This window comes from Falco rusticolus, chromosome 7 (genome assembly GCF_015220075.1).
Source record: "Falco rusticolus isolate bFalRus1 chromosome 7, bFalRus1.pri, whole genome shotgun sequence".
Lineage (NCBI taxonomy): Eukaryota > Metazoa > Chordata > Aves > Falconiformes > Falconidae > Falco > Falco rusticolus.
This window is the reverse complement of record NC_051193.1, coordinates 59,617,157-59,641,698: the sequence shown is the minus strand read 5'-3', so window position 1 is coordinate 59,641,698 and position 24,542 is coordinate 59,617,157. Positions and strand designations below refer to the sequence as shown.

The 24,542-nt window shown below is 39.0% G+C and overlaps 1 protein-coding gene and 1 long non-coding RNA gene across 3 annotated transcripts; both read right to left on the bottom strand.

Moving 5' to 3' along the window:
- Positions 1–41: 41 nt before the first annotated feature.
- Positions 42–24,446, bottom strand: COCH (cochlin). Of its 2 annotated transcripts, none has more exons than XM_037394397.1 (11): positions 24,226–24,446; positions 24,105–24,149; positions 18,362–18,518; positions 9,893–10,026; positions 8,623–8,685; positions 7,726–7,770; positions 7,488–7,635; positions 5,509–5,612; positions 4,449–4,675; positions 2,489–3,005; positions 42–1,786 (listed from the first exon to the last, which is right to left on the bottom strand). In XM_037394397.1, the coding sequence occupies exons 1-11, from the start codon at positions 24,248–24,250 to the stop codon at positions 1,611–1,613; spliced, it is 1,641 nt and encodes a 546-aa protein (XP_037250294.1). In that variant the 5' UTR covers positions 24,251–24,446; the 3' UTR covers positions 42–1,610. The 2 variants fall into 2 exon arrangements, with proteins under 2 accessions (XP_037250294.1, XP_037250293.1); XM_037394396.1 differs by having other exon boundaries at positions 8,623–8,688; positions 24,226–24,445.
- On the bottom strand, positions 18,577–24,098 carry LOC119151051. The gene is made up of 2 exons (XR_005105285.1): positions 23,314–24,098; positions 18,577–23,091 (listed from the first exon to the last, which is right to left on the bottom strand). It is a non-coding gene; the product is annotated as an uncharacterized LOC119151051 (long non-coding RNA).
- Positions 24,447–24,542: the final 96 nt, after the last annotated feature.

The window sequence follows — 24,542 nt, the reverse complement described above, 5'->3', positions numbered from 1 at the left end:
AAAACTTTTATATTACAGGACATTAAAACAGATAGCAGCAGTCCCAGCTTTCTTGCAATATGTATTTCTATAAAAAGTTTATAAACTGAATGAATTGAACTTTTACACGAAGTTGATATTGCATATGAATTTATACAGCAATAGCTGAATACTCGTATCTATAAACACATAACCATAGAAAAATACAAGGCTTCTTTGCCATTCATGTTTAGTGTAATATATAGCCAGTTATAAGTTATTAAAAAATGCACAACAAAAGCCTGATGAATACAATCCCTTCTGTGCCATTCCATAAGTACTATGACTTTTATAATCAATAGCAGGGGGAGGAGGGAAACCCTAGATTGATGGGAAAGTCCTGTTTTCTTTTCTGTTATATAATTTACTTGCAAAAAAAATGTAATTTCTAAAGAATATTTGAAATATCTTATTCACACCAGGAATCTGGAATAACTCAGTGAATATTGCATCATTTTAACTACGCACTTTTAGGTCTAAATGTATCAACACATTACTAGGTATGTAATCAAATTAAAGCCTTTTTTAAAGAAAACTATTCTTTCATCTTCAGCGAACCTCACATATCCTTAAAGATGTTTCTACTAGCATTAGAAAGTTGTTAATTTGTAAGCTACTGAATTCCACTTATATGTCTGCCTACAGTCTTCACTAACTACATAATCTGATACAAATCAGTTAGGTTTCAAACTTTGAAACCTACCTTTGGATCTGAACACTTTCAGTTCCCAGTGTATGGTCTAATTTAATCTCTTTGCCCACCCGATAATAACTTTCTAAAATAAAGACAGTAGAAGGCAGCAGACAGGAACAAATCTGGTTGTCAGATATATCGGGAATATCACTCTTGACTTCAGTGGTGTAGGAAACAGTAGGATCAACTAATATGTTTGAGGATCTGGATCCAAAAATAACTCCTGTGCCTTAAATACCTTTCAAAATCTGTGCCAAAAGAACTGAACATAGATCTGCAGCTATCTGTGGGTAGAACTTAAATGTCTTTTGATGTGAACCTTGCCAACTGAGACTGCAGTATCATTCACAATAGCAAAACCTCACTAGTACAAATAGACTGTTTAGCTACAATCTGTCCTCTCTTTTCTTAAATTGCCTGGCAATAATGGATGTTGTGCAACTGAAGCACTGGAAGCACTTCATACTATCAGCAGAACTCCTTGAAAAGATACAGAATCGTAAGCTACAGAAGGCTTATAGAAGTACTGTGTATTTGAAATTATTTCTAATTCTTAAGAAGACATTAGCAAGTGACAGCAAGAATGTCAGAGCTGTATTGTTTCCTCTGCTGATACCTGATAGCCTTAAGTGCACAATCTGCATAGCTTTAAACTTGGGGCTACTACATATGTATTGAAAATAAGAGCTGTTGGCCAAATTCTGCGTTCCAGTATGAAGTACAACTTCTAACAAGCTCACAAGAATCCTTGACCGACTACAGAAACAAGAAGTAGCCCTTCTTCTTCCCTTGCATTATGACAGTATATGTAAGAATAAAACATTTGTACTTTAGAGGGACCATTTCATTTTCATGATTTTTAGTTTCAAAGTAGTAATATCCAACAGCGATTTTTGCTTTATTGTTTAGAGTCCAAAAAATCTTTACAGATGCCTCTAATAATATCAGGAACCATCTGCTCCAATCCTGTGAACTCCCTAGTGAAGAAAGTGTGAGATTCTCTTGGTTCAGAAGCCATGTCTTTCAGGTCATCCAGAGGTGCCCAGGCAACACCAACAGAGAAGATTGTTATTCCTACAATAAGAAAAAAATAAAGACCATTTTGCCTATTAAAAGAATAACAGTCATTTCTACATCCATGAATTAATCTGGATGGGAAAAGTATAGATTCAATAGCTGCAGTCTGGCAAAGACGATTACACTTTGCCACTAAATAGCAAGAATTAAATGATTTGTTTCAGTAAAAATCCTGAAGGACATGTGGGGCATCTTAAGAGCTAGTGTTTTAGTTGGTTGTGTAGTGACACATAGGAATGTAGCAGTTAGAATGTCAGTCTTAAAACCCAAGTAACACTGTAAAATGATTTTGAAAATTAGTTTGGATCCTTTGTGTATGTTTGGTGCTTTCAAGCATCAGCAGCCTAAGTTTTTTTAGTCAAAACTGCTAATTCCCTTCCTGGATGATGATTGAGAGGAGTGGATGGCATCACTGGAGCTTCACTACTTGTCTCTGTATTTTCAAACTACTAGTTTCTCTCCTGTTTTTCACTAAGCTGCCATGAGTGAGTCTACTCATACCTGGCTCCATAGCACATCATTTTTTTCATCCTAATGGAAAGCAGTTCCTTGGGACTTACATTTTGCTAAATTTAAAACAGGTATGATACTTGATTCGCTTACTGGGGCTGTGTTTGCACACTTTAAAATCTTAACATTCACAATACAGCAGAGATAGGACAAATCAACTTCCATCACTTTCAAAGATAAATCATTTACCTGCTTTTTGTGCTGCAGCAGCAGGTCCTCTAACATCATCATAAGACTGACCATCAGTCAAAACAACAAGGAAGTTTTTGTTAGGTCCATCTTTCATTGGTCCAAAGACATTTCTGGTTATGAAAGAAATGGCATCACCAGTAGCAGTGCCACCGCTCATGTAGCGAATGTTCCGGATAGCTGAGAGGACCTTTTCTTTTGTGATGTAATCTGTGAAGCTAAACTCAGTACGCTGATCGTATGTGAACTGCACAGCTGCGATCTTGGAACCAATGTCAGAGATCTCAAAAGCCCTTGCAACGGTGCTGACAAATTCAAGCACAAGGCGGAAGTTGCTGTCTCCAACGCTGCTGGAACCATCTATCAAGAAACCAATGTTGACGGAGTTGTAGCATGTCTTGCTACACAACATCTGCTCATGTGAACATAATTTTTGGACAAGAGGTTTTACGTATTTGGTAGTGCCAAACCAGGTGGGCATCTGGTAAGAGAAGAAGCCATTGTTTCGACAGACAGCCTGTTTGGAAACAAGAAGTCAACAGGTGAATACTGACACAGCAGCTGAATGGATAATCATCAGAACACCTGTGTGATTTTCTTTCAAAGACAGGTTAGAACTGGAGCCTAATGGTGGGACTTTGTGGTAGGATCTTTTGCTTGTTGGTTTTTAAAGAAACTGAAGATAAACATCTGCAGTTGGATTCAATGAAAGCTACAATATAGCTTATTTTATCCATTAAAGTCAACCCTGGCCTCTGGAAATTTCAAATAATTTAACTTTATTCACAAGAACTGTAACAACTGGAAAACACAACTATGGCTTTTGAAAGCAAACTAAGTCATGTTACTGAGTATCCAAACAATTCAAACTTCTGTAGTTTTGCTTACCCACTGAAAACTAGTCTTTGTGTTTTCCCTTTGAACTCAGTAAGCCTTTATTTTTTTTGATGTATAACACATCATAAACACAAACTTACAGTTGGGTAGAAAATACAGCTCCAGGTCATTCAAAGTAAAATCTCTTTTTCTGCTAGGTTCCATAAGATGTGTGTAAAGTACAAGGTGATTGAGAAGGGGGTTAAATTTAAAATCAGCTCTCCAAGGTGGTGATAACTAATCTGGCTAAGATCAAAATGCAGGAGAAGGACAGCCTCAGTCACATCTTCCTGTGCCTCCAAGTATGTAAGAGTTGGACCTGCCTGCAATACCCCTGGAATCAGCAGCAAGCTATCTGGTGCCTAGAAGCAGCAGTGCTGTAGTGCTTCATTATGTTCACACTGAACCATGAAATTTCTTCTGAAATTAAGACACCTAAAACCTCCCTGTGGAAAATGAGAGGTTCTCTCACAGGAGAGAAAGTAAAGACTAGTGATTAAAAAGCTCATGTGAGAGTAGGTGATCTCTGATATGATTCCTACTCTAACTCATACAGAACAAGATCCAAAACTTTTCATCTAAGGTGAATGTCTTGCACATGAACTTGCTAGGATGTATCTTTCCTGTCCTGTTTGTAGTGAAAGTAGGCAAATAATTATCCATAGAGCAAGTATGGAAAGATATGCCTCCCTGTCTGCTGTTTCAGGACAGGAGATAGCGTATCTGCATTTCATTGCTTTGACACATCTAACCATACCTGAGATAGGGGAATCTCCTACACTGAGAAACTACAAAGTCCAGGAGCTACAACTTGGCAAGAGTCTGAAGTGGGAGAACAGTGGTACCTTTGTGTAGCCCCTGTAGCAGGGAAAAAACACCCCAGTGTTTCTTTAACCTTCCTGGTGCTATTCTTTTGAATCATTTATTAGCAGGAATAATTTCATTGGCTGTTTTGCAAGAATATTTTTTATATATATAAGTTTATATAGATGTGTATTTATTAGTTCATTAGAATGTTACCGTGAAGTAAATTCTCCAGAATAATACCCGTGAATGAAAAACAAAGAATGATATGCTCTCTTACCTTGTCAACAAAACCAATGTCTTGTACCATTCCCAGCTCCTCTGTTGTGGGTTTTGCTACAGATACAATGAATACATTGACTCCAAATTCTCTGGCCACTATGCCAGCTTCTTCTATATCATCTGAGGGCCAGCCATCTAGAAACACTACAATGATCTTGGGAATTCCTTTGCGTGCTCCGTTTTCCAAAGAGAAGAACTTCTGAGCTGTATGCTTCAAAGCTTTTCCTAGTTTTGAACAGAAAGAAAATATGAAGAAATAGTGCCTATCATAATGGTGCATTTTGGTACCAGTTTCCTACACAAAATTGTGTGGGATTCCCATTATGATTACAGGTCTATCCCAGTGTAAAAGTGAAATAGTGTCTCAGGACATTTGGTAATAACAAAGCTCGAGCAATCCGTACGTTAAAGGCAAAAAAAGAAATACTGACCCAAAAACCCAAAACCAGACCACCCCCACAAAAAATCCTCACAGATAAAGCTGAAGAAGAAATCACTGACTTTTTTTTGCCCACAGGTCTAGTTTTGTACCAGGAAGTAGATATATTAGTACCTTTCAAATGGATTAGAAGGAAAAAAGTTGAGGAGCTACCTAAATTTAGTTTGTCAAACGCAACGTATTTGGAATGCTTGTTTTCCTCATTTGGCAACCATCTCTTCACAACCACTTACTTATTCCAAGTTTATTCTAACCCTTTAATTAGCCACGCAGCAAGAAAGAAATGCTAAGCCTTTTTGATATGAGTTTGTCTCAAGATATCACTCTGATACTAGTGAAAAGTCCATGGCAGGAAGTGATATTTGCACTTCTACTCTAACAAAATGTGTAATAAGCAACCCTAACTTCTGGAAATGAAATGGAAGATGTGGCAATGTTCTAGTTGAAAAATGTTGAACCCGACTAAGATGAGTGTGGCGTTTAAAACACTTTCTTAACTAACTGAATTATAAGAACTTCAGTATATACACACACACGTGTGTTTAGCTATATATATATATTTATATGTATAAACATATGTAAAGAAGTAATTTCTATTTGCATGGACCTATGAACTCACCTGTATTAGAATTGCCTCCTCGAAATCCTAATTCCTTTATGGCAAACAAAACTTCTTTCGCAGCAGTGAAGTTTTTCAGATAGAATTCAATTTTTGGATGTTCGCTGTGGGAAAAAAAAAAAAAAAAAAAAAAAGAATAATGAAGTGCGTAGTTTACTTTTCATACCACTAGTCATTAGAAAGCTAAAATACACTTTGAATCATTTTGTTCTTGGTAACATATATTCTTCCCTATATTTTTAATTACTAAACCGGAAGTATGCTCCTTAATAATTCTCACAATCCTTAGTAGGAGGACTTATTTACCTGAGTGTGTAAATTAAGAACAGGCAGGTTCTGAGGCTTATCTAATAGCTGAAAACATTAGGTTGAAAAATATATGCACAAAAATAAAAAAGAACATGCCAGATGTTAAACTAAATGCATTTGTGTAATTGAAAATTGGTAGGTCTTCTACTATTTGTATGAGAAATACCTTCTTTATAAAAACATTCTGTGAAATGCAGTTTGAGTGTTTTGATCTGAGAAGTTTTAAGGTACAGTAGCTACTGACTCTGTGTGAGAAATGAAAGACTTTAGCTGTGCTAAGTACCAGATTTCACTTTTGATTTACAGTAGAAAACAAAAAGAAATGAAGTTATTTTTGCCATGCTAAGAATAGACAGATAAACACCTGCAGCTCAGAAAGCTCTTGCTATGAATAAACGGCCCAATCCTGCATCAGAATCACTAGAATGAACCCCCGTGCCAAGGAGAGTTGGTCTGCAGTGCTGAATCTTATGGTAGAGTAACTTAAAAATGGTAAGTTTTGAGATATAAAGATTATTGCTTGTAGGATTAATTTCTAATGAAGAGGAGTTGAACATTCAAGGTGCTAAATCGATCACTTAGTTTCTCCACAAATCTTTCCTCACCTTACAGTATTTAAACCCAGGACAGGAAAAGCAGGGTTCATTTACCCTAGCTTTAGATGCCTACAAGCAGCTAGAAACTGGATTTTTTCAGGATGGAATTCATCATGTCCTAAAAGAGGCATCCAAAGCAGTTTAGATGGTTTGTGCCAGGAATGTGGTCTTTCTAGTGATTACAAGAGCAAGCCTAGGTCATTAACTCAGACTCTGACACCTACTCTACAGTCGCCTAAAGGCTGGGGAGAGGAACAGACTTTAATGATGAAAGACGCAATAGAGAAACTGTGTTAATCTAGCAGATGTTTCATTGTCTTGTGATAAATGAATTAAAGACTTCTTTGTGCGTCTTTTATTCCAGAGAAGCCATAGCCAAAGTGGTTAAACCTGGAAAACTGCTATTCCTGAGGGCTCGCAAACTAAGCTGTGGCTCAAATAAGCCTTCTACCAACATGCTGGATGTTGCAGTGGCTGTGAGACTGTTTTGCAGTCTGTGAACATACAAGGTAGTGTGAATGGTTAGACTCTATGATCTTAAGGGTCTTGTCCAACCTAAATGATTCTATGATTCTATGAATAGTCTTAAAATAAAAACCTGACCATTTACAATTTGGAGATATTGGCTGTAGTAACCTATAGGTTGGCAACAGCAGTTTTCTGGTTTGTACTTGTATATAGCCATTTGTGACTATTCTCTCTCTACAATTTTTAAAACCAGCCATCTCTCCTTTGTGGAGTGTTTTCTGCTGTTTTACTAAGATGAGCTATGAAACTGTCAGCAGCAGAGGGGCTATGAAACGTCCAGCTGCTCTCTATCCAAAGATCATGAATCACAGGGGCAGAAGATGGTAAAATCTGTCATGTCCTCACAAGGACATCTCAGTATAGCACAGAGCAAACACTCAAAAGAGTTTGCAGTGCTACACAACACTGCAGCTCAAAAGAGTTTGCTTTCTCTTGCTATTCATCAGCCATTATTGAGTGAATACTGTTCTGCAAAATAGGGAGTGATATATTAATTGACTTCTCTTATTAATCACTCAGTTATACCTTGTCTAGACCTGTTCTTACCTGGCCTGTACAACTCCAACATGAGGCCCTTCTGTGCCAATTCCCAGCATCACAGCTACTTTTCCAACAAAGTTTTTCTGCAAATTAAATCTACGTTGGCCGATGTTGTAACTTCCATCAATGAGAAATGCAATATCAGCTTTACAGTCTGTGAATATCCAAAATAATCAGACTTAAACTTAACACCAAATAAACGTTAGAATTTTTCTTTGCAAAAGTTAAATCTGTGGGTTCTTACCTTTGTTTCCAGCCTTTTTATCAAGTGGCTTCTTAGGTCTTTTACCTTCAGTGAAGGAAACAAGATGGATCATTTAAGAACAAGAAGATGAATGGCCAAAAGTAAACCAGAAAAAGCTCAGACTCCAAGAATTACATTGCAGTCTATCTGCAGTAGGAACTGTCAATCAGTTTAATTCTTAAACTTGCACTACTACTGCTTTGCTCCTTGGAGAATATTCTTTTTCAAATGAAACAGTTTAACCTTCCTTTCTTACACCTGCCCAGCTGACTACTGACAGGTAGAAACCTGGGTGGGTTGCTGTAGCTCACCCCCCCAAGTGCTACCATTTCTCAGTTAGCAATCCTGCTGTGCTGTGCACGGTTTTAATGGTTTGGAAGCAAACTATGACTTAAACCGTAAAGCAAATGTTCTATTCAGATACAACATCCAAGTCCAGTATTTACATACCACTAGGCTTCACAAAAACTGATTTAGACTTTTAATGCAGCATTTTCTGTGGAGAAATTCACATAGCATCTAAATTTCTCCAAGTTTTGACAGCACTCAGCTGTTTACTAGTTCTCTAAGAAGAAATTAATTATCTTCTCTGTCACTTGACAGCAAAGAATATCACAGAAGCTCATGAACTCTTTCCTTCCTTTGATATCTGTATTATTCTTCCAAATTCATTCTTTCTTTTTAATTTGCATGAAGATTAACAAAATTAGAATCAATCTTGCCAATTGCAAATAATTCCTTCTTTTGCTGATGATAGCTGTACTGCAAAACCAGATATTGTGTATGTTTTCTTCTTTAAAAATAAATAAATCATATGAAACGTCATTTTAGCCAGGGATTCACGCACTGCAGCACATCCTATCACAAGAAGCTTCCCTTGTTGCAGAAAACTTGTACCTGTAGAAGGACGTGCTGTTGATACCGATCGTCCAACTGCTTCAAGTGCTGTGTTCTTGGTACCTGCTAAAATATTGGAAGAATAAATTTATGTTATTTTAGTGTATTTAGATGAAATTACAAGTGCTTGAAGAATACTATATTTCCAATAACCTTTCTTCATCATCTGCCATTAGCTACTCTGGGAGTAGGACACAGGCCTAGACAGATATTTGGTGTAATCCAGTATCGCACTCCTTGTTTCACTGGTAATGAACCTCTCTGAGCTCCTGCATTTGAAACGGCAGCAGCCGACGTGTAATTACAGCATATCAATTGATGAGAAGTTTTGAGCTGTAGTAGCTATTGTTTCTAGCAGATAAATTCAGGACTCGATCTGGAGGAGGTGTATTTCATTTACACCCTCACCAAAAGCACCTGTAATCCCAAATTCTTATCCATTAATTTGCAATAAACACTAATGGAGGATTACTACTGTCTTAGAGATAGCAGGCTAAATTTTAGCTGTGTAAACAATAAGAACACATTAAAGAGCTCTGTTTCCCAAGCTCTGAAAGAATATACCGGAAAACACATACACTTCAGTATTTTGGAGCCAAACAATATATATAACCAATAGACTTCTTTATACAATTTTATGAGGGTGGTTTAACCTCAACCAAGTGGCCGGGCATGATAATGGTTTGCAATTGGGCACAGTATGTCAACTACAAGGACAAAAAAACTTCTGAAAAACCACTGTGTCACACTGTAGCTTAATGACCACATCACATCTAAGTTGACATTATTCCCGTTTTTGGAGGGTCAGTGTTCTGTTTGCAAGGAACGCTACACAAGCTCTTTGAAGGACCTGACAGTTCTACTGCCTGCCCAAAGGCAGGCAGGGGGGCAGAAGGGATAAAACTATATGGCTGGAAGCGGTAGGAGGACAGGACTGCAGTAGCAGGATCGAAGTACGGACTTCGATCACAGCTTAAACTGTTGTGGAACTGCACTGTCGACTGCCTGCTATCACGTCATTATATTCTAAATAACTGTGATCCATTTTTAAGTTTCAGCTTCTGCTACAGACTAGCTAGTCTCGCTGGAGTAGTATTTTAAGGAAATTGTGGAAAAACGAGGATTAATGAATTAAAAGCAAAAACTTCGGTTATTACACTTCAGATAGCAATCACATTTGTTTATGCATACAGGAGCATTGAAGAAGTTTCCTACAGTTCTGTTACGATTTCAAATATAGTTTGAAAAATAAGTAGTGTGATCCACCTACGAGTCACTGAGAAGGATGAAGCCCATCTAGCGAGCACCTGAGACTGGATTCCATTGGCATTTACAGCAGGGTAGTTTTCCTGTCCTGGGAGAGTCTGTACCCTTACAGCTCCTCCTGCATTGGTGATCACCCCACTGAGATACAAAAAGAGTTGTTAGAAATCAGACATTTTAATCACAAGAAAATGCAATACAATTATACCATCATTAGTATATTGGATAGTAGCCTCCTGAAAAAGGCAGTTGTGTTCAGGATATGAGTTGCTGAAAAGACTTTTCAAAGAAACTATTCTGCAGAGCACACAGACCTAGGAAAAAAAAAAGTCAGGAAATTCTAAAATTCTGGCAATGTTCAACTTGATGCAGAAGAGTGATGTTTCAAGGCAGTATCAATTCCTAACTGACAATAATAGGCATCAGAACTGTTCAGATCTTTTTATGTGCTACTGAAAGAACGTTTATTATTTTTAGAGGCCAAAATTCAATGTTGAGTTTCTCTAAGACGGATTATAAGCCTGATACTTTGTAGAACTTGGGCAGGTACAGTACTGTGGGACAAAACCAACCATTTCAAGACTATGTAAACACAGCAATGTGCGCCTTTATGTTTGTTTTTCTTACGTTTGGCTTCCTGCTTGAAAAGAGGTTCCAGCCTAATCTGATTTAAAACATTGTGAAAGTAGAATAATCAAGACCAAAGTTTAGAAAACCTTGCGTATATTTCTGGTAACACAAACTCTCTGTATCTGTGGCAAAGGTAACTTCCACATAAATCTCCTTGTGGACTGCTGTTAAAATACATTTCTCCTTCATAGATGTGATTTGCATTTCTAAATTGAACTGTGGTGATACATATTGAATTCTTGCAGCTTAGAAGATTATGATAGCAGTTTAAAAATATACAGATATTTTCTCATCTGGGAACACTGTGTACAGTATATAGTCAGAAGAGTTTTAGTAAAGTTACCCTGAATTAGTTTAAAATCAGATTATAAAATTGGCAAATACAAACAGCACTTAACAGTTCTTTAAAAAACAGTGAGAGAAAAATCAGACCAGAGCTTCTAACTGGTTATTTTTAAATGACAGGAAAATTCAGCAAGTCAAAATTATCTTTGGGAAAAATAACACATTAATGTATTTAGAAAATTTTAGTCTAATTATAACAATTTTCTTCTCTAGCACCTGGTTCTCTTTGGCATTCAAGCCTTCACTGGTGTGAAGACTTAATGCATAAGGAAGTACATGTCAGAAAGAGAATATATGTATTTAATTGGAACAGTTTCTAGTTTAAGTTTATATTTTCAGTTTTAGCGAAGCTACTTTGGGCTTACATCAGCAAACTTGCCCTATGCCCACATTAGCTCCCAAGAAGAGCTTGGTATCTCTTCCAGCTTCCTTTGTTGTGGATTCACAACTTTGAGCACTGGCTGAATTAAAACTCAAGACAACATTTATACCGAAAGCTCAACCTAAGAATTATTCTTAGAAGCAATGATGTCAGCTTATTTTAGGCAGTGTGACCAGTTTTGTCTATATTGATCCATTTTGTCTTTTCATTTTGATTGCCATGTGATCATTATGGACAAAAAAAATTATCATCTAGATAGTCTCCATTGAAGCCGCAAGCTTTCCACTGAAACTGGAGTACGTTTCTTTGCTCCTTATCTATTTATTGAGAATATTTGATTCTGTATTTCATCACAAGCCATAAAGCTCTGGACTGCCTTCTGAAGATACGCTATTTCCATGTAATAGCTCTGCTATTTTTAATGCGTGTGGGGGCTGACATTAGATGTAAATATAACATGAACTACAGCTTTATGAAAGTTACTCCTCTTTTCTTGCCATTTCATTTTGTACTGTTTAAGCCATCTTTTACAGTCTCGTCAGTTTTACCAGGGATGTTTCTTCCAGCCAGTTTACTCAGAGCGCATGCTCATATATGCTGAAGTGGAATAAACCATACTGTCAGTCTGCCTTTGTATTCTGAATCAGACTGGCAAATTCCTTTTTGCAATCATTTATGAATGACTTAAAGTGAGATTCATCCTGTGTAAATCTGCAGTGGTATTTAAATAGTGAAGAAGTGCCTATGCATTTCCTCAGAATGATTTTATGTCACTACAATCTGCTTTGATTTTCACCACTGTTCTTTGCTCCTGTGTGATTGATTTGCATGCCATGGCTGTTCTGATTAAACTGGAACTCTGCAGATTTTCCAGGAACAACTTTCACTTCCTTACCAGCTATGTTTCATGCTACTGCCCGCACTGCTTTATGGCAACTTTATATAAAAGCTGTCAGTCCATTCTCTTGCCTAGCTTCACTGTTAATAGCAAATCATAATTTACACTTCAATGGTATTTTTCACTCAAAATTGCACATAAATTAAACAGAAAAGCATATACACAAGGAACCAATCCAGCACTTTGCAATAGCACATGGGAGAAAGCATACTGGCCAAGGGTAGCAGAAGATACAGAAAGGTCTTATGAAATACAGGAATTCAATTTAAAACATACTTGAGAATCTGAATTGAAGTAGATGAGCAGATGGAATTGAAGCTTTTTAGAGCCTCATGCACCTCCAAGTAAGCACAAGAACTGTTTATCTGCCCTCTCTGAGAAAGAGGTACAGGGCTGGCTTGCCTTAACCAATTTTTGTATGTGTTTTTCAAGGAGCCTGCACATTAGACCTGATGCCTAGACCACAAAGAGACTATTCCAGCCATGGGATGTGACCCTTATAGATGTAACTGCAGTCAGTAATCTTAGACACAGCAGTAGAAAGCTGAAATACTATCTCCCGTTAAAGAAAGAGGAAACACAAGGTTTTCAACTGGTGAAAGTCTTTTTCCTCTGGGTAAATTTTCCATTGCTTCTTAGAATTTGTAAGTAGTGATAGATTTGGCTGATGGAGAGCACACTTTTTGCAGCATGCTTATGAACTATTGACTTGTTCAAAAATGCTGGAGATGAAGCCAATTGGATATTCCCTTAAATGGGCTTAGTTCCAAGTGTAAGTAAGGATCAGCTAGATAAAACTGTTTAAAGGTAACAAAACATTGTCAGTGGAATGGACAACAATTGTTTTTCCCATGTATAAGTGTTAGAGCGAAGAGAAATAGATTTGAACACAGACTAAATGTTCTATGCCAAGGAAAGGTCCAAAGCCCAAGGGCAGCAGCACTGCAGCTGGGCTGCTGAAAGAATATATTGAGCAGATTTAATCTTGCAGTCCAGAAGCAAAATGTTTGCTCAGAAACTCACATGGTATGTTTTTATGCTAATTATGTAGGCAGACCATCTGCTTCTTCCGCAGAAGGGAAGGCAGAAAGGTGAAGGCCTGCCATACTACCCAACAGCATATTTATGACCTGAAAGTTCCTGTTGCTAAGAATGCTAGCTGTAGTAGCAGCTGGCATTTCCTACAGGGTCCTTGGGTAAAAAAAAGTTATCCTTAGGGGCTTAAGACAAGACAGATGTATTACCTGAATCCCCATCTTTCCTTCTTATCAGCAGCTGCAAGCTCATTCCACATAACCCACCTTTTTCCATCGCTCCAAGAAGCGTCCTCCTCCAAAATGTAATCTCCTACTGCTGCCTGATTGTCTTCATTCACTGATAAGGAGCTGCTCAGGGTTTCATGCCAGCATTCTCTGGCCCCCTAGGTTATGCTCCTTCTGCCTCGTCTGCACCCCTATTGCTTTTGGCAGCAAAGGCGGCTCTACAGCAGAAGCAGGCATTATACCAAAGTTTCCCAGGGGATCTACAGCTGCTCTGAAATCCCTCTGGCTGGACAACCTTTTTGTCAATATTCCTCTAGCAAACACTACAGTGGCCCAGGGGCCATTCATGTTTGTGCTCACTTTGTGGCCAGTTTGGTAATGCCATGATATGCCTTTGTTACACTTGAGTGGGACCCCAGTGTTTAATTAGAAACGGTTCCACCCTGTGATGAGTTAGGAAGGTTATGACAAAAATTTACATGCCTATTTAGCATCTAAAAACTATCACATTGGGCTAGGTCTCCATTTAGTGCAACTGGCACTAGAACAGAACTGCACAAGCTGAGAACCTAGTCCTTCATTTGACTTTCTAACTATTAATCCAATTAATCACTCAGTGGTAGATTTAACACAGTTCTTCATGCCTGCATAGTGTCAGCCTGGTAGGAGGTTCTCCATTCTTCCCCCAACAAATAAATCTTTTATTCTTCTGCCCAGAAAGAGAACAATATTAAATAAATATTCTGTTTCCTGAAAGTAATTACACATAAAGTAAGGACAGAAAAAAAAGGAGAGAAAAAGCCAAATATAATAAACTAAAACAGGCAGAAAGCTTATTCATCTGTAGAATACAGAAATATTTGTAATGAATTCTGCTAAATTCTTTACATGCATTATATAGTATTTTCTTGTGGTAATAATTAGCTCACAGTAACGGAACTGCTCATAGGAATAAGCATTACTTGGTTTATATAAAATGAAGGAATTAAACTCCAGTTCGTGTGCTGGGTCCAAACTGAGATGTATGTGGAGGGGGGAACTGACCCATGCTCAATCATTTCCAGTTTAAAAGAAAAACATATATAAGCACTGCTCCCAAGGCTGATGCTTCTTGAAATGGCGAATAGTTGTCTGTCTGTGCTTTCTACAAGTAACAGCAGCAGTCATTGTAGTGGCACAGGCCTGGTACTCAGCAGTGCTTAAGGTGTAGAGCTATGTTGCACTCACCATGCAATGTGATTTAGGGTACACCTGGTTTTAAACTAGATGTGGTTGTTTCAGTTTTTTTGGAAAAAAATCACAAAATTCTCAAAGCACATACCTAGTTACATCAGTATAACTTACTACTATTACCTATTAGCAATATCTTCTCGGACTACCTCCGAGACCAATATGGAGTTCAGCTATTGCAACACAGTGAGAAGGAACACATTATTTTGTATGTTTTTGTTGGATTTTGTAGCCTGCACTGAAATTAACTGAGAGCTAAACAGCTATCACCTCTCCTCCGTTCATCAATCCTTTTTTACCAGGACTAGTATTTTTGGCTGCTAACAGTTACAGCCAAACCAACAAAACATTCTCATGCAGCAAATTCTGCTCTGACTGTGAAAGACCAAGACTAATAGCCCCTAACTTAAAGGCAGTCTTCAAAACCAGCAGTTCTCCCAAACAGAAGATTTTCACCTATATTCTGCTCTTTCAAAATGCTCTACTACCGTCTGTCCTGTTCATGTCGTATACAGAATACTTGAACATTGTTAATATACATCCTTACTGGAAGGCACAGATTAGAAGGGTAAGTATATTTTAATCCTTTCATTTCTGTTAGAGCCCTCATCCTCACAATGTCTGGAGACAGACTGTCAGAGGCAGGTTTTACAAACAGGGGTGCACATGCCACCTGTAGTATAATTTATATTGACACTTACTATGGAAAATTACGGTGTTTTCTGTACTCCTATGCTTCTGGGTTGGAAAACAATCTTACACATAGTCTGCAAGGTACTGACTTCACTGAAGCGCTAAGTAATGTTTAAATGCCTGTACTTAATTATCTAGGAGAAAACTATACAAAACATAAAAAGAAATCTGCATCTTCCATTTCTTGTACCACCTCCTTTTATAAAAGTATTCCCCAGCTGTGACAGAGCAGAGCCCCACCAGCATTCTTGGTGGGACTTGTCTAACAATCACTGTCACCACCAGCATGGGAAGTTGAAGACTGCTGCCTAGTTGAACTGGTTAGGAACCTTTGTGACTTTTCAAAACACTCAAGTCTCCAATCCCTTTGGAAAAAAAGTCTTGATAGCAAGAGCTTTTTTTTTTCCTCTTTAAGTAAAGACATCTTTGGCAACCCGTAAGGAAATGGAATGTTATAATAAATGGCTACATCACTAAATACAAACATTGTCTTAGGAAAAAAAAGAAAACTGAGATGTCTTCCCATATAACATTCTATAAAAAAACCACATTTGATGCAGACTTTATCTCACAAAGTTTTTGCATATATCTAAAGTGGGAAAAGTGAAGAGCTGAAGTAACATTTTTTTTTAAAACACTCATGAAGACGCTTAAAGCACACTGAATGGAAGTATTCATTCTTTTTACAGAAGGACCAAAAGGAAGCCTGTTCTAGCAATAACACACACAGAGACATGCAATTATCTTTGAAACAAACTCTTTAAGCTTTAAAAATACACACAGAGCCCCAGAATACCTCCCAAGTTCTTTCTAGCTGCCCCTATAGTACTTAGCTCTTAAGTCTCCTTTACAGCATTTAAGAAATTCCAGATAGCGTTTCTACTCAAAATCCCTCCTTAAATCCAATTTTTTTTAAAAAAAAAAAATTAGTTTTAGTTTTCTTTGGAGTTCAAATACAACAAAACTAGCCTGAATTTTGGAAGCACTGTTAAAAGTTATAGGATTTTAATTCATACTTTAATTAAGTTCCTGGATAGTAATGATAGCCCCCTAAATGTTATTTCAGATGATTAGTCTGTACTTTACAGCATGTAAAGTATCAAGCAATTAATATTAATTCAAACCCACCTTCATTTTCCTCCTTTATCTTCTAGTAATTTTTATAATTTTTTTTTGTTTTTTTTTTAAATAAAAATACTCTGATAGCAGACTTCAGCATCACATGAATGTATTATGAAAATTTCTTTCTGTTGCTTGTGGATAAAAAAAAAGGATTGAAACTACTGTGTTTCTCCCCCCCCCCCCCCTTTTTTTTTTTTTTTTAAACACTTTGCTTCACCTAAGCTTTTAAGTATACTTTCAGCCTTTCTGCAAGGGCAGCAGTAGTCTTATCTGGAATATACAAATATAAGAAGATGTTGTGATTTTTTGTTTAACTGTAGTTTATGTGTATCTTAACATGAACGTACCTAGAAGCTAAATAAAACTAGTTTTAAGAAGTTCCTGATGCTCAAAGGGATTCTGGATAGCTAATGATGTAATCCACAAATGCTAATGAAATCTCATTCACAGGAGTAAGACATTAAAAAAGGTCTCCAATAATGAGTAAAAAAATGTCTCTAATAATGAGACCTCAATATGTTTTTTCCAAGAGTACCTCTTCAAATGTAAGTAATCTAGATTATATGCATGATGGAAGTCTTGCTTTTAAAGATATCAATAATATGTAATTATAGAACTCTCAGAAATGAGGAAACATTTGGGCAGGATGGTTTAATCTGTACTTTTGTTTCAAAACAGGATCAATTATAGTTATCTAGTTATTCCAGTAGATATATGTCTATCTGTTTTTAGAAACTGCACTGTATTGTAGTTCCTATAATATTGCAGGTCATCTAGTCTCTGTCCTTACTGTTAGGCTTTTCTCCATATCTAAAACAAGTTTCTGTTGCTGAAACATCAGTCCTATCTTAAGAGTGATAAAACCTTACATAGTTTTTAATCTATTTTGTCATAGTAAGTATATCGTGAAAGGTCTCAGTGACCAAGTTGTGTGTTGTACAGCCAGTTAATAAATGAAGCTAAAAATCCTCCAAATAACCAAAAGCTTTCTCAAAGTATTAAAATCAAAGTCTGAAACTCCCTGTAGACAGACAGTCAGGAATCAGTCTGGCTTTCACAGGCATCTGAAATAGGTATCTTGCTGTCTCGAGCTGGTTTTGTCCAAAGTATCCTTATTAAAAATTGATCCATGAGAGATTTTACCTGGCAACTAAGTAATTAAATCTTTTTCCTTCCTCAAAAAAAAAACGAAAACAAAAAAAAACCCCAACCAAAACCACCACCCCAACCCCAAACTCAGATATCTGCCAGCCTGCTTTCCTTCCCCTGTGGAATTACTGCTTTTTTAATAACCTCTATTTAACATGGGTTATCTGGATATTTTTCTTAGTCTTTAGTTTTCTGTTTGATACAGAAGTGAATTCAGCTAGATACTGGTCTAATTAAGATATCATTAAGTAGACTAAAACCCAGCAAGCAATTGTCAGAAGAGAAAAAAAACCCAACCCTAATACTGATTAAAAGTAATAGTCTATGGACCACATTCAGCCAAATTATGGGTAGGTCCGTTTGCATAGGAGGTTAAACTCATTTCAGCAGTTTCAGAAAAAGTGTCATGTAAATGGAAGTCAGAAAGTGAATCTGCTTTTATTCTCCAATTAGTTACTATTTACACTATATCTTTCCATGCCTAGTAGTGACACGTAAGTAATCTGACAGTGAAAGTCCACCTGCTGTTGTGCTGTTTCAGACAAAGTTAAAGTGGTTTTCTGGAACACTTAAACACAACTCAGATAATGGCTAGGCAGCTGGCAAATTTTCTTCCTTGTTTTCTCCTAATGACATTCCTATTGAGTTATGACTCCAGAAATCCAGAAAGATCTTTATAACAATGGCATCAAAAGGTTAAGATTAGAAGTGTGGCAAGACTATATAAACTTGCTTAACACGTTGATTAGCAATCACCTGACTTACCTGTGTATGGCAGCTCCACAGATGCTGGAAAGAGAGGCATAAACTCCATCTCCAAAGACATAGAATTGCCATAGAGGACAATTTGCTGGGCAAAGGACATCTTCTGTCCCCTTTCTAAGGTCAAGTCCTCTTGTAAAGCACGTGATAGCAGTGAAAGCTAAAGAAAAAGAAGAATGTGACCTGAAAATCTTAAGAGTCTGTTGTTTTGGGGTTGGTTTTTTTTAATCTTTCCATTGTTTCCAAGCTTAAAGCAAAGTTTGAATTTGGAATTGGGGAGCGTCTCAGCTTACGCTGCAGTACATCTGTAAAGACATCTTTGGAGCTTACAAATGTATAGTTATGACAAGAACACACAAGTTATTTAAGGGAAAGGAACATCCGAAAAAGGTAGAACGGGTAAAAATAAGTGCACAAACAACACTAAAACATTAAAAAAAAATCCAAGAAATATTACAGAAGAAAAAGCAATTCACATCTCTTAAGTTTACTGCAAAGACAGAACGGTAAGGGGGAGACCTTTGAAGGCTTGTGGAACACAGGAGTGGGCAGACTCTTAAGGGAGAAATTAAAAGACTGACATTCCCACAGCAATGTCCAGCCACAGGACATCTACAAATCACTTGGGAAACTCAGAATCTTCCCTTGAGTGCCATTAATGAAGCAGGCTGACAGCAGCATTTCCCTTAGCCTCTGCAAGAAATCCTACTAAGGCCAGTATAAAAAAAGGAATACTCATCTCCTTGCTCCAGTAACTTAACACCTAGAATATTCGTATCAACGAAGTTTACAATATTATCATTATGCAAAGGACTGTCAAATTCACCCAGTGAGAAGTTGTTATTTATTCAGCTGAGGCACATTCATTTTTCACATAGAACTCTCTTTTTATCTTTTTTCTTAGAGCATGCTTCTCAGGTTATCATCATTAAGTTTTCACTGTGCTTGCATGCGTGCAATGGAGGTAAGCAGAAACAGATTTACACCAGTATATGATTTTGCTTGGCAAATTGATGTTTTTTCTTTCAAAACCTTAAGAGGTCGTATCTTGGATACTTACTACCATCCTTCTGCTACACAGGACAGCACATTCAGCTGGTCTGACAGCACAGCAGATTAGGACTTTGGCCTAGACTGCCATCAACTCAGCATTGTCAGTTCAACCCATGACTGCGTATTTATTCTGAACTTCCTAAAAGCACATCTTGCCCTTGCTGAGCACTAGAAGGTGCAACAACCATTTCTACATGCACTTGGAATGTTACTTCTTCACAATATTAAGAGAGCTGACAGGCTGGCCAATGTATCAGTGCATACACCACTGCATTATATCCCAATGAGAGTATGTTTCAGGGATCTGGGATCTGTCTCTCACCTTTTTCCCTGCCCACTCTTTCTACTCTTACCCTAAGGCGTTTACTGACCCCAGCATAAGCAGCTTGTATTTGAAATTATTTGGAGCATACATGTTCCTCATCAGTGGATGGAAGAGATCATACCTCCTGCTAATCTCACAAACTTTAGAACTGAAAAGCAAGACAGTTACAGCCAGAGGTGTACAGGGAAGTGTCTGTTAATTCTGGCTCAAGTCATATGTTCATAGACCACATGTATAGTTTTACATGTAAGTATACATAACATTCATTAATGCTATACTGAAGTTACATTAAGCTACCTAACCACATCTTCCTGAAAAATCTTTGCTATTTGTCAGCACAAATGTGCTTAAATATGCTAAATACATCTATATAACCCAAAAGAAAAAAAAAGAAAAAAAAGCAGCAGTAAACACTTCTTAATCTTTCCCTTCTTAAGATAACAAAAGCTGTCTACCTAGCAAAACACTGTACAGACATTTGATTCTAAAGTACCCTAAGAAATAAAGAAGTTTCTTTTAGGACTTAGCCTTAACTACTTACATCCTCTCCACATTTAGTCTTATATATTTGCCTTAAAAACACAAGTCCAAAAACCAAGCAGAATCACCATGATTAAACCTAGAAGCTCCGTATTTTCATTACCAAAAGTGCTGTATCATTGTGTTAGGCTACAGTCAATTTGTTTTGCTGTTCAAGTCTCCTAATCCTTTCATGAAAGTTCTACAAGTGTGTTAGCCGATTACTGGGCACTAATCAATAGCCACCAAATGGCAACTAGCAAGACCATCAGGATAAAACAGCAGCTGGAAAGCTGGATATCCTTGGAGGAATCACTGCAATCACAGGTAATCTCTGCTCTCACAGTACTGCTTGTGCCATGCACCCTGCAACATTTTTCCAGGCTCTAGAAGTGCAAGACACCACAGGAAGCTTTAATACCTGTCATTTCTAATGTACTGTACTTGACTGAATTCCTTGGCAGGCTGTGCATACAAAGACAATAATTAGACATGTCTAGTTAGTGAGCCCTTTATCACTTCGAGATCTGTATTCGCCTGACTACCAGGTACTTACTAATTACAGTCATATGTCAGACTAACATTTTACACAGCACAAAAGATGAAGGCTGGGGGCAGGGAAATCTTGCTGCGTCTTCCCTGGCTATGGAAACACAGAAATCCACTGTAGCCTAGCCATGGGATTTTTAGGTACTGGCAGCCTAAAGACTTGTCATGATTCTCATCTACACCATCAGAGGAGGGCTTCCAAGGGAAGGGAGCAAGTTGCCATTGCATGACTTAAGAGCTAACATACAGTAAGCACAGAGGTAAAAACACACACTTTGAGGTACATGATGCTGTTCGTTAAAAATCCACCATTTCATTTTAGTTTTCTGTAAGCTATAATTCTATAGCTGAGACCAATATTAGGGGTGTTAGGTGCAGTATCAAACTGAGTAGTACTAGGTACCGAAATTCTTACAATACCAACTTTGCAGTGGACTTTGTTTGTCTATTTTAATGTATCATCAGCTATCCAACCCATAAAACTACAAGTAGTCCCTTGTGAATAGGAAAATGTATTAATCGGGTCTGAATACTAGAGACTAGAAAATAATTCTTTGCCAGCTTGCATAATAATCATTCTCCAAAGTTTCACATGTGATATTACTATTAAAATTGAAGGTGGTTGGTTTTGTTAGTCTGGCCAAGATACTTCACAGCTGACACCACCCAAGAGATACATATCTAAGTAACAGAGAGAAAACCTGTATGTTTTAATCACTGTAATTTAAGAATTCAAGAGCAGTAGCAGTGGAGACGTTTCTCTGATACTTATGAGATCCATACTCTGAATTCACATGTTTTTGGAGGAAGAAAGATAAGCTTGTAATTTACAAGAAGGGACTCAGTCCTAGACTTCTATCCATTCTGGATAAAGACTAGAAACCTACATTATGCGATACAAACTTAGGCCTTCAGAACTGTAATAAAGTGACCATCATCCCATTCTCTCAAGGCACACGCTTTTTAAGCCCCACAAACACACCACATCAGGGTGCACCACAGAAACAAAGAAAAAAACTGTAGTTCTTCCTGATTTAAGCCATATTTAAAGGTAGGGATGAATGTCTTCCATCACTGTTGACCTAAAAAAAGAAAAAAGTAAAGGCTCAGTCTCCTAAAACATCCACCCAATAACCATGCTTTCAATTCATTCTATGAGTTTCCATCTTTTTAGCACTTCATCCCATGTACTCAGATTTGCCCTGAATAGCTGTTTCTTACACCCACCTATAAAAGTTCTCACTTCATTTTTGACAGAAGTCATTACTTTAAAAGACTCTAGGAAAATAAAATCCATAGCTAAAATCTGGGCTTTTCTAATCCTGAAGTTTCCATGAAGTGCTTTGGGAACAGCAGAGTTTATGTAAAGGAAAAAAAAATATAATCTCTATGTGCATTACAAAAAAAAATAATTCATAACAATAAGATAACTTCATGAGTTGTAAGATGAAGTACATCCCTATAATGCTTTTTTTTTTCCTTTCAGTATTTAGTGTTGTATCTTTGCAAAACAGGAAGATATGAAGTCCTTTAGTATTCAAACAAGCCTGTTTTTTATATCCTATGCAAGGAACACTCCCACAAATCTTATCCACACTAGAAAGAAAAGAAAAAAGACATACTAGTAGAGCTATACCTGTTTATATTTTGGAAAACATGTTCACAGATTGTGTTCATGTAATCTTAAGTACACCAGTACAAGATCTGGACAAAGACAATGGGATTTAAAAAGTCTGGTCAGGGCTAAATCTTTCACTTTGATCCGAGACTTGCCTTTTTCTGATCAGCTTAAGGTCACTTACCATCACATGCCAACATTCACCCACCCACACAGCATCATGTATGGTAACTAGACCTGTTGAACTCTGCAGTATTTGTATGCATTTCAGGGGGAGTATAAGGAAAGATGTAAGATCATTTAAGATCTCCCCAAGTAGTTATGAGCCTAAATAAAATTTGAGGAAACTGATGTTCTTACGCTACTCTGAACAACAGAATTTAAGCACTTTTTATAAAAGTTCCTGGAAGCTTCTAGCTCAGTAACCAAATGCCGCTGAATTTAGGCTCAGAATAATGGTAAGAGAGAATATCTTACAGCAACTGTTCACGTTTTATACTACAAGCACATCCTGGTACCAATATTCCATTTTGCCAATATTCCCTTAATGTTATTTTAGCTGGTGTCAGATACCTTCAGGTTACAGTCGCTTCTTCTCCAGCCCTGGGAAGAAGCATCAGAAAATTTTTCACTTCTTTCCTGACTGTCAGCACTTCACCTCTAATGCACCTGTAAAACAGGAAGGAAAGGAATTAAGTTGGAATATTTTTTTATTGCTGTGCATTTTTCCCCTTTTTTTAGCCATAGCACTCCTATAACATATAGCTATTATCACTTCAGCACAGCAGAATTTTCCAAGTGCTTGCCTAAACACAAAATGAGCAGCAAATCCTGCTTCTTAATGACTTTGAAATCCTGAACAACCATTCAGAAAAGCTTGAAGTCACTCACCTTCTGCAGGCCAGGTCTGCATCTGGAAGCGCATCCTTCTGGAGGGTCTTGCCCTCCCTTGGTGAAAGGCTCCGCTGGAAGGTGCGGACAAACCGCCCGCGTTCTTCTGGTGCATTATTTCTTCAACTGCTCGCTATGGCTCCTGGTTCCTAAGGGGTTGGCTCTGGCTCCAGGAGAGCCCCCTCTCCAGCAGGGGGGATGCAGTCCAATAGGGCACGGTGCAACAGGCATTCCCTGCCCTGCTTAGCATCTTAAGTGTTGTTTTGCTTCCCAGGTTAGAATAGCGGCAGGGCAGGTATAAGAGTTTGTAATAGATTCCATGGTCTGAACCACGTCGGAGATCCTCAGCGCGCCAAGCACTGCGCAAGTGCCTTTGTAACACACACAAACACGCTCCCACTCGCACGCGCTACCAGCGCCCCCCTTGACGGGGACACCCGTCACCCCAGCTCTCCAGCCCGTGCCAGCGGGGTGCGGGTCCCCCCCGTCTGGCAGCGTTCCCGGGCATCCTGCGTGCCCCTCCGCAGGCTCCCCCGGGGCCACCGCTCGAGGGGCCTCACACGGCGGGGCCCGGCCGGCCGGCCCCGGGGGCGCACTGCGGGGCTCCGGGCTGGCGGCCCCCGTCGGGGACCCTCAGCGCAGCCCGGCGAAAGGCGGCAGCAACCGGGGAAGCGCCGAGCCGGCACTCGCGGCCAGGCCACCGTCACCTCCCGGCGGGGAGGGACGGGCAGAGACAATCCGAGGGGGAAACCCCCCGTGGGGAGGCGGAGGGAGGAAAGCGGCCAACTCACCCGAGCCGTCGCTCCCGCGCACGGGGCCGCAGAGCAGGAAGGCGCCTGCGAACAGACAGGGAGCGAGTCGGGGCGCTGCTGCGCGCCCCGCCGGCCCCGAGCCGCCCCCCGCGGTACCCACCGAGGAGAAGGGGGGCGAGCCACATGGTGGCGGGGCGCGCCCGCACCTCGGGGGAGCCGAGAGCAGAGCCGAGGGGAGAGCGGCGCGGCACGGCTCAGCCTAGCTCGGCGCGGCACGGAGCAGCTCAGCCTTCCCACCGGGGCCCCCACCGCAGGCTGCCGGACCCTCCGCGCTGCCCCGACACCGCCGCGAAGCCGCACAGCCGGCGGCAGCTGCCGCGCCCGCTTTAAACCTCTCCCGCGGCGCATGAGCACTGGGGCGGGCGAGGGTGGCCGGGGCGGGAGGGAAGGAGGGAGCGGACGTGGGGCTGGGCGGCT